Source organism: Acanthaster planci, unplaced genomic scaffold, assembly GCF_054643075.1.
Source record: "Acanthaster planci isolate LZ-2023a unplaced genomic scaffold, COTS_SCS Contig7, whole genome shotgun sequence".
Classification (NCBI taxonomy): Eukaryota; Metazoa; Echinodermata; class Asteroidea; order Valvatida; family Acanthasteridae; genus Acanthaster; species Acanthaster planci.
Window position 1 is genome coordinate 65815 of NW_028257631.1, and position 11105 is coordinate 76919.

At 39.2% G+C, this 11105-nt stretch overlaps 1 protein-coding gene across 1 annotated transcript in view; it reads left to right on the forward strand.

Annotated features, from left to right (window-relative positions):
- Positions 1 to 11105, forward strand: part of LOC147795545 (uncharacterized) — a 48065-nt gene extending 36960 nt beyond the window's left edge. The window contains exon 4 of the mRNA XM_087131665.1: positions 2421 to 11105. Within this exon, the coding sequence (XP_086987791.1) occupies positions 2421 to 2659 (239 nt within the window). The 3' untranslated portion in view covers positions 2660 to 11105. The remainder of the gene's footprint in view (positions 1 to 2420) is intronic.

Consider the following 11105-nt stretch of genomic DNA (forward strand, 5'->3'; position numbering starts at 1 on the left):
TTCTAATGTTTTCATTAAAGTCAATGCCTTCTTGTGAAAATAAAAGGCCGATCAAACGTCCAGAGCGAATATTGAATATAGGGGCCTAGGATTCACTCTCACCAGGCGGTGCTCGTCCCCTCAGCCACTCAAGCCACGACGACAGCCTCCTCGTACTTCCCCGTTAATCTGGCCGTCAGTTGCACAGTCAATTCGGCCAAACCGTGGTCCTCTCACTCCTGGCGACAGCGTGCTCTCCACTACAATCCCCAGCCGATCCAGTTTCCTCTATTTTCGTACGCTTTAATGGTCCAGTTAGCCACGACGACAGGTTCATTCCTTGCCCTTTCCTCCAGATATAGCTGACTGTCACTGTCCGAACTCAGTTCCGAGTAACTCCTGGTGCTCGTAGGAGTTTTCTCACAGCTTGGAGAACGGGAATTCAAAAGCTAACACCGCTACGAGCATGCGGTTCACACCAATTTCAGTCCACTCTAGGTTCTGCCTTGCAGGAGTCTTAACCAGTAGTTCAAGTGGTCCTGTACAGTCACTCACAGCCTTGCTCACCGTTGTAGTCTATCGCTGTACCGCTCACAAATCAACAAGTTAACAAAGTTTCCTCACTCACAGGTTTGACTATTAACTCTCTTCTGTCCTTCCAGCACCCCATCCGTGTTACCTTATAACAGACTCAAAATGAGAAGTCTTGCACAGGCTCAAAATTTCCTTCTGGAAGGACCAGTCAATCCCTGTTTATTCTCCTCCTTTCCGTCATCCTCCTTCCACACACTCTCCTGACCATTTTCTTCCCGCGCCTCTTCCAGTCCCAATCTTATACATTGTAAAACATTGAATCCACTAATGCCGGGTAGATGTAACTAAAAATAGCACGCTGGCACCATAGACTCGGCCCCAGCCGCTGGTATTATACAATTCCATATCACTACATTAACAACAACAACAACAACAACGACGACGACGGCGGCGGCGGCGGAGGAGCGACATTCATTTCGGGCAGAGAAAGATTGAAGTTATTAAGAACACTTTCCACCGAGGGAGAAATACACAAAAAGTCAACGACCAACCTTATTCATGGTAGATCTGTTCACAAGGCCAACAGTCCCAAATCCTCCAATTTCCATATGATTTTACATACACCCTAGGGGTTAGGGTTAAAGTACTCGTGTGTTCAAATTTATTAGCATTTTTGTTTAATTTTATACGTAAAAAGAAAGTTAAATCACAACTCAGGAGCACTCTGAACTTGAACGCAAGGACAATATTAAAGTACGCTGCGTACCTACTATATCCACTCGTACTGTGACACTTTATTAAGGCTTTTGGGTTTGAATATTGGTGCAGGCGTCGATAACGATGTGATCGAACCGCTGCCAGGGCTTGATCAAAACTATAAACATCGGTAATGACGAGCGTACTTGTTAACATCAAGATGGTTCGGGATTATCAAGTTGACAGGGCTTGCGGAAAAACTTATCTAATCGAAATATTGTACGAAAGCCCTGTAGTGCCATCAAGACTTATGTATATTTTCGAAAAGTGAAGCGTATTTTTAGTACATGTGGTCCATCTTTAAGAGGTATAGTTTACCAACTTCGCGTGAACTAGATATATACGCTCTAGTTGGTTCTTAAGAGATCTACATTGAGAAATACTGTTTCTACTGATGGAAACAAATCGTCATTTATTACATACATTTTTCCAGGTTATAAGATATATTTTTTCGAGATTTAAAATCAAACTTGAAAATGTAAATGTTTTGAAAATGAATATCTCATAGAAACAAACTTGATGAAAAATATTTCTCATTCAAACAATTTGTTTCCAAAAGTAAAGGCAATGTTTCTAATACATGTATTAGATCTTATACTAGATAACACTACTGGGCTTTCGTAGGACTATTCTCTTAAAATGTAAATCAGTGTTTAAAAATCAGTGTTTATAAAGTTAACAAGCTGTCACCCTGCATCTTGAACGCATTGAAATCAATTTTTGTAATTCATTTAAAAATTCAATCTAAATTCCACAGAAATATGAAATAAATCATGCAATTTCAGTTCAACTTCTACCATACAAACGTACGCCTGTACATCGTCAGTGTCTATACTGCTTGCATCTATAAGTCTCACGCGTGTGCTCATACATATTGGGTCCCATTGTTGTTCAGTCAGATCTCTCATCAGCTGTGTTTAACTATCTCATGGTACTATTTTCCAATTAAAACTGTTCCAACAGGGTAAAGCGCTCCTTCATGGTGCTTTGCTTCCCCACATTAACCTCTGGAGAGCACAAAAAAAATCTAGAATTGAGATCACTGAGAACTGCAAAGATACTACATATTTTTTCACAATAGATAAATGCGAGATCACTATCCTGTAAAACACAAAACAAGTCCTCTGATCTCTATCTTTCGTCTCTTTCAGAAGAGTCAGAGCTAGTTCAAATCGACAAAACGTGCATGGAACCAAGTAGAAACGTCGAATACAACACTCTGAATCAAGCCAAAAAGTGCAACATTCCATCCGATCCAGGGTACTGTGTCACCTGCTGCCAGGACGATAGTTGCCAAGCACGTCCTACTCCATCCTCTGCTCCTGGTGTACCTTCAAATCAGCAAACGCTACTTCTTTTATTTTGCTTAATAACAGAATGGTCATATTGACTAAAAACCCCGGGGCAGAAGAATGGTTTGGATATATCAGTATATGCTGTAGCATGAAGCTAAGTCTTTACTGGTACCTTTGAAAAGGAGCTAAGTCTTTAACTTAAAGGTGTTGTCACTCATCATCTTCTGTTTAGTTTATTTCATTATTGACCGTTACGTCTACTTGTTTCATTTTATCGACAGCTTGTTTAATTAAGAATTTTACAAAGTGGAAATTCTTGTGTAGTTCCCTTTTCCTTTTTTCTCGTTTTTTTTCTCTTTCATATTTTTTACGGAAATCAAATACTGTAGCCTCTTGGAAGAACAGAATTGTTGCACTCAATTTTACCAGTCGTTGGCTTTGGGCCACAGTAAGTAATCTTTTGTATATCATGCTTAGCTTGATGGTGTTAACTTTTATTTAGATTTTGATACATTTTTGTCATTTTGATCAATCGGTGGATCCTGCATGCATAAATACGTCTTTTATCGCAAAAGCGTTCGGGAGACAGAGGGGAACAACGTACAGGTAGCTGTATTTGTTGCAAATACCATTTTTCATCCGATTACAGCGTGAGCTAAAAATAAATCTCCAAAAGTAGCATTATTTTATCCCAAAACAAATGTCAGAAATTGTTGTTTTGGGTATAAAATTTAGAAATCGCTGTTACATTTTCAAACAGAAGACTTCATTTAAATTTGATGGTGCGTGTGGGTATATTCTCGATTAGTGATACGTAAGACAATTTCCTTGTATTTTGCCAAATGGGACAGATCACATCGATCAAAATGCTGTATTTAAGTTCTTCAATACCCTCTAATTAAAACCTTGGGTGAACCGAATGGCCTCTACGCCCTTTACATCATTTTTAATGTCGGGGATTCCCCTTAGCCAGAAAGTAATATATTCTGGTCGGCCTCTGGCCAAGTCCCATGGGAATGTGTACAAACAACTCCACCACGTGGCCCCATGGGAATATTGACTGATGATTCAGACTACCCGACGAATCAAGGGTCCGGTACACCCAATGGCACGTGACCAGGACTGGAGTAGTTCCTCCAGTTTTACGGAAATAGTCGAAATATTCCAAAGTCTTCCCGTCTATACATTCTGCATGTTCGGATGGTACCGTTGATGTTCGGTTATTTCCGGTCTGGAAGGTGGGCTTGTTGAACGTAAACCGTCGACAATCATGCATTGGCATATAACAACAAAGTTTCAAACAATTTACTTGTTGATTGGTGCGTGCGTGGAAGGAATGTTGCTGTACAAGAATAAGCCTTTTCGACGTTCGCAATGCATTATGGGTGTGGATGACAAACATGCAATGCATTTTATGCACAACCCTATGGGGGAAGTGAACCAGTCAAAAATCAATTTACAGTTTTCTACCAAATATTTTTTATGTATCTGCTCATCAACTCACAGATGCATGCGTATTATCAGATTATACAAGAAACATATTCAAATACGTTTTCAAATATTCGTAAGAACAAATCACCCTTAATTGCCTTTTTAAGGGTACCAGTCACTCTACAGGCTGAAAATGAACGTGACTGGTCAAAGCGGGATGAATGAGCTGCAAGTCGTAATTTGATTGGACAGTACTAGAACATTAATATTCACGAATTAGTCAATGCACGGTCCGTGACAAAAATGGTGTTGTTGGAAGGAATTCTCCGAATTTTCCTTCTCTGCCAAGTTTTAAACTTCGAAGTTTGTGAATATCTTCGTCCCAAATCAGAAGGGGGTGGCCTGAATCGGAGTATGAAATAAAATGGAAACAGATTAACGTTTTCCCATAGGGTTGTGCATAAATTGCATTGCATGTATGTCATCCAAACCCATAATGCATTGCGGACGTCGAAAAGGTTTATTGATCAACTAAAAGAATTTCAAAATGCTTATGTATGATTTTGAATTTTCTGAGATTTTTCCAAGTGCGCCTCGTTACTATAGGGAACACTAAGCTGAAGAGGAACCCACCATGTAAGGGAATGAAATTGAAAACATCCGGGCTTTCAACTTGCGACCTCTGACCATTGCGTAATATCTATTTATATCCGTGGGTGAGGCCTGGCCTAAGAGTCATTATCATGGGTAGTCAGGGATCTTTGGGCACGGAACCAGACAAATATTTACACAGCTGAAGCCCAGGCTTGCCAGGGCTAGCCCGCCGACGCATATAAAAAAAATCTGCACTTGCAACGCCATTGTATGAAATAGAAGCCAACCTGCGGCCGTTTTACCGAACCGAATACAAATGCGCGGGTTGGATCACTTGCCATTGTACCTGTTGACGCCAGGGAGAACAACGACAGGCATTATCGGGCGAGCTTTGTATTCGGCTTGGTAGAATGGCCGCAAGTGAATTCAATGAACTCTATAAGCTGATAAAGGGCATTGCAAGTCCAGATTGCTTTTTATAGACGTCCGCGGGCTAGCCAGGGCCCGTCATATATTGTGTCTGGCAGGTCAGCGGCACTTATATGATGTCTCATAGTCATTGATACTGGCTGTTGGGAGAGGGCAGCTGTGGCTTGGCAGTTGAAGAATGGCAGAAGCTTGGTCCGTAGGGACCCCCCTTCGAATTCAGTGAGACTGGAAATAAAGGTATCCTGGCATTACTTTGACCTCTCTCTGCAGTTTTTAATAGTTGTAGGGGTTGAAAGGCACCTACGAAGCAATATAAATGCCTTTGAAAAAATGAAAAAAAAACTACACTGTGACAAAAGCGACTATCTGGTAGAGGCCATTTAGGACTTCATAAAGAAAAATACTAATTTAAACAGGATTGTGTTATGTTTCAAATGGATTGAAGTTAGTTAAGCGAATAAGATCAGCTCCCTATTATAAACCGACCTTGGTAAATTGCACAGATTAAGCTGAAGTTGCCTTCTCTGAAACAAACTCTTTAAACTCTAAAACAGCACAATTAAGTAACAAGTATGTTCACCCCGTCCACTTAGTATTTGCGCATGCGCTAAAATTCAGCAAAGTCTGGTCACTTTCTGTTTGCTTGTTAGAATTGCGACGGCAGCCAGCGAACGACTGTACCAAATCCATCTGCGTAGATCTTCCTCATTATGTAAAATGTTGCTGAATTTATACCAGAAAAAAAATATATTCAGGTTCAGATTTCATTTTTCTGATGTGTTTCTTGTTATCATAAGTGACATTTCGGAGAAAATGGATTGAAAGATGTCTGTGTACGTTACATTTCCGGATGAGTATTTTAAAATAGAATATTTAAATTGTTCTCCAGTTTTTCCCACACATGTTGCATGATTGTCTTGGTAATTGAAAGTGTGTTTAAAAAGGATACCATGTTATGTTTAAGCTAATGCAAATTGACCTTCGTTAGTTTTATCAATTTCAACTTTGGCTCTCCGTCGATTGATGGTCGGCCATGATTTATGTGTGCATGTGCGCGTGTACATGTACTCCATCAACCCATGTACATAATATGCACTACTATGGATGGACAAATGATTCTTGTGTAAAATATTCAAGTTGCAATAACTTGAAATACTACCAATGTTTTTATCAGGTCTGAATATACACGGCGCTTTATTTCGTTTGTTTGGATAAACTGGATAAGTGGTTTTAAAATGGGAAAGACCGTAGACGTATTTTCTTTCAAATCCGATCGTGTTTATTTTTTTAAAACACTTTCTCAGATTTCTTTTTCAAATTTTGTTCAACTAGGTTCATATAACTGTGGTATAATGTTGTCTTATAAGTTTTTAGCAAGTTATCCCCCAGAACTTTATTTGTATTTTAAAAAAAAATATGGTCTCCGTCTGCGGAAAGAAGTATCGGAACGGTGTCCTACGTCGCCTGCCTGGAAATCCACAGTAAAGTGATCGAGTACGCATGCTCTGTCAACTAAGTGGTGCACAAAGGCATGGGAATGAACATACGTGTAAAAACCATTGCCTTCTGAAATAGCTTCAGATTTATCAAGTTTTGAGCTAGAAAGAAATTTTAAAAGATGATTTGAATTAAATGACTAATGTGCTTGCAAAATAAACTGTAGATAAACTTCCATTTGACGGAACAAAAATCAGTTGTGTAACAAAACTGAAACTATTTTTGCAACACATTGGATTTAAATCAAATCTGCAGTTCTGAAAAGATGGCATCCTAAGCTTTTGTTTAATAAACGGAGAAACAAATGTTGTTTTTTGCTTGTTTGTCTGTTTATTGGTTAGTTAGTTTGTTTGTTCTGAGTTTTTTTGGTATTTATTTGTGTGTTTGTTGGGTTGTTTGTTTGTCTAGGGAGGGGTTGCTTTTTCTTCACAGAGAGACAGTCACGAGTATGTCACAACAAAAATCCAGTTACGGATTTCTCCTCAAAAACGTTTCAGAACTGTCTTTCAGAAAATACAACGTAGTGTTGGCTTTTCTGCACAATGGGAGACTTTGGGACGCATGGTCACGGTGGCAGCAGACAAACCGATCCCCTTCTGCAATTGTGCGCGTGCCCACATCAACCAAAAAGGACCATTGTGTCTGCCGCCACCAAGCGTCTCAAAATCTCCCATTGAAAGTTACATCCACTGACTTTTAACAAACCTGTTCTTTCTAAACTCATCCATTCGCAGTTGCTGCTGGGATATATAAGGTCACCAGGTCCATCGTTCAACGCCTCTCTCGATGGAGAAAGCGCTCGGCTTTAAAACAATGCCTGAATAAATGCCTGTCATCTGATTTGTCCCATTTTTTTATCCGCAGTTTTTATTATTAGTTGTTTTTTGTTTTGTTTTTCATGATACCTGTAAGATGCGGATCTCCACTGTTGGATGTCATAATAAATGAACAAATACATAAATAAATCTGAGTGGTACGTTGTTCGTCCCGTGACCTGAATTATTTGGCCTGATGCGCACTGTACACGCGGTAAAACTACAAGGGAGGTCTCATTTGTCAAACGAAATATGCACGTTTGCGCTGTTAAACGCTTTACTGCAGCTCTTCATACGAACTGGCAGACAGCTAACTATAAATTTAAGCGGAGCACTTTCTTTTAACTGCCGTAGACATTTTGAACTCATAGGTAATGCTGATGTTTCTGATTTCAAGTAGAACGATAAGATTAACCTGCAGGACCGCAATGGAAATTATGAGTCTAACATTACACGGTACTATAGTGGGTGAGTCGCTTTGGACATGAATCTGTTTTGCCAAATGATGGACGTTAATACGCGAGCGGGAACTATTTGTTCTAATAGAAAAAGATTTATGCTGGTATTGTACAAAACAAATAATGAATGCTTCACATTCATGCAATAATAAGAATACATTTATTTTCATTAAGTGACAGAGGAAATGTTCGATTACACTTAGCGAACATAAACAATCACTATTAATATATTTTTAAACAGTACCCGTTTAATAGAATCTATTTCAGTCTGCCCCCATTTTATATATTCGCAGTAAGAAAGGGAAAATTAACGTAAGGACGAGAACCAGTCTAACATTACACGAAACTACCGGTAGATGCGCTTCAGACACAAATCTGTTTCGCAAAGGGGGGGGGGGGCTAATGTCGGTAGGTTGTTCTAACAGAAGAGCATTTATGCAAGTATTGTATAAAACAAACAATAAATGTTTCATATTCGTGTAGTGGTAAGAATAATTTCATTTGGTGACAAATGCAATGTGGTTCCACTCGGCTTCGCCTATTCAGTACTTGTATGATGTTTAGTGACGACGGTCTTGTGTTGTCTTATACCGAGCCCATCGGTATTCAATGATCGTCGCCCATGGATTGTGTCTCTCGCGTGCTTGAGAGTGGGTCACGTGATATTTGCTGATTTCAATACTGGATTATTTCAAGTACTCTCGCTACAAAAATTATCAAGAATACAGAAAAAAGTCGTTAATCGTACAACTGAATATTTTTATTCCAGGTGTTTAGGTTAACTTCCAACGTAATTGTAGCCTATGCTTGCATCGTGCAAAAGAGGCGTACCTGCATACGAGTGCCTCCGGTTAACAAAACCTAAATGTGCGATGTTAGGTAACTGTAATCACTTTACAACAGCTGATCCTTTACGATATGCTTAAAGGGTGGCATATTAATGAAAGGGCTGTCTTTCACGTAGAGAATTTTTACCCAACTCGGATGGAGGCGATTATGTGACCATGTAGGCTTCGGAGGCAATAACCATGCCTGTATAGTACTGCGGAAGATGAAATATTGCGTCAAATTTGACGTAATATAAGTCATCGTAAAATATACCTGTCTTCAATCGTCTAAACGGGATGTTGAGTCCTTTAACCATAATACCAATTATGGGATTCCTCTTACTTTTAAAATACTAAATATCTCATTCTGAGAAGGGTACACACACTATATTTGAAACTTTAAGTACCCGTAGAAGTGATTTATTTCCCAATTTTGCAGTGCAGAATAAGTAGAATGCATACAATTAAGACGTAGTCGTGAGCGATTTAACTTTTCAAGTGGTGTTATTCAACTTTGCAAACGTGGCTTTTAAAACTTTTGAACGTTCCGAAACTATTTGTCAATCGTCCTGATTCAGCTGTTCAGGTGTTTCGTGCTTGGTCGATATATAATACCGAAGTTAATGCGTCGCACGAACCAATATAATCGACAGCTCTGAGACATTGTGAAGACAGGCACATGTAGCCGTATCTGAGCACAGCTGCTCCAATATTTCACGAAGCACCCTAACACGGGGAAAAATCTGCAGAAAGTGATCCACCTTCCTTCGAGAGCACAAAATTATATAAAATGTCCAGCCAAAATACATGCATATCACTGAGTGTATGTCTACCTTGCGAAACGAATGCCACCTCAAAGTCATTATCGCCTGTGCCACAACATCAATAAATACCTGTAAGGGAAGACAGTGTGATGATTTGACCTTTATCGTGTTACAAACAAAGAACGGCCCTAGGTTTGGCCTCTGCTAAACTAAAATATAACCCCACCTAACCACTGGAGGACAACCACACCAGTTTACCATTTAGTCGGTTCGCAGACCCTTTTGGAGTTTATATTCATTTCATCAGTAAGAATTACCCCAAAATTTCAATGTTTAGGCCTAAACATGGGCAAAAGACAACTTTAAGGCAACATGAGCATCGAAGAATTGACAATTGCTCACGCAGTTCAACCATTTTCACTTGACTGAGTGGCCAAAACCTGTATGCGGCTTGACAAAGCAGCCACTTACGTTAACAAGGCCTGTTGTGTTATTCCAATGTGTTAACGACAAAAAGCAGGTTCATATTACGCCCGAAGTTTAAAGCGAACGCGAATTGGCGAGGGCAGATCAAATACTCACGTTGCGAAGTCGCAAAAGTCGAACACATTTCTACTCGAGCGAAATTTTGGCGCAAAATTTGTTCTCTTTCGTGTTTCCCTGAAGTGAACAGGCCGTAAGGCCGATTCATACTGTACTACACGCAAATGCGAAAGCTAAGCAAATTTTATTTCGTGGGAGATTTGCAGCGAACTTTTAATCAAGTTAAAATGTTTTCAACTTTTGCGAATACGTAGCATGCATTGCGACTTATGTGAACGGACGTCAAAATTTGCGTCTCATGTTCGCTGTCGCGTTAAGTATGAATCGGCCTTAAATTTGGGCCCTTGCCGAACTATCATGCCTGACAGGGTATTTATTTCTGTTCATTTAGCCTATGTATCTAACTTTGTAGGCTATCCAGTACCATTTAACGTAGATCAAACAAGTTTTATGTTTTGTGCTGTTTCAAGATAAGCGTTACTATTATACTTACCTATTGCAGTACTGACACCATTTCTGTCTTCACAGGGGATGCTAAGTTATACCCTTGGAAAGAACCAAAATAAGTTTGTGATTTCTTATTACTATTTTACACGCTTAATCGTTTGATTCGAAAAACAAGTCTATAAACTGATTTTACTATAACTCTCAAGAGGTTTCTCTTTCTATCTTTGGTTGCTTCACGTGATACATTATTGTTTCCGTCCAGCAGTTCTTTCGCATAACCCATCCGATGGCGTGTATAGTTGATGTAACCACATCGAGCTTACAAGGTTCTCTCTACTTGTGCAGTTTGTGTGACATTTTCAGACTTGCGACTTATTTTTCCCATTCAAAATTTTACTCTATAAATCTCATAAATTTAACGTTTAACAGAGTTTTTTTATTGTGAATCATTTAACTGTACGCAGGTATTAATTCTCGCTCAGGTAGATCTACTTTCCTATGGCTTTTAAAAACTACATAAGACTCATAGACTTGACCATCAGGGTGTACTCTGTGGTTAGTACTTTTCTTAATCCATGCGAAACGTCTAATATGTGTCCTTATGGACGTTTTATCACATTTGCCCTGCAATAACTAATCGTATCTACTTTCATAAATATAATGATACATAATGCTGTATGTATTTACTGTACATAATGTTTCTTGTGTAAATAAAGTACATGTATTGACTTGAAAA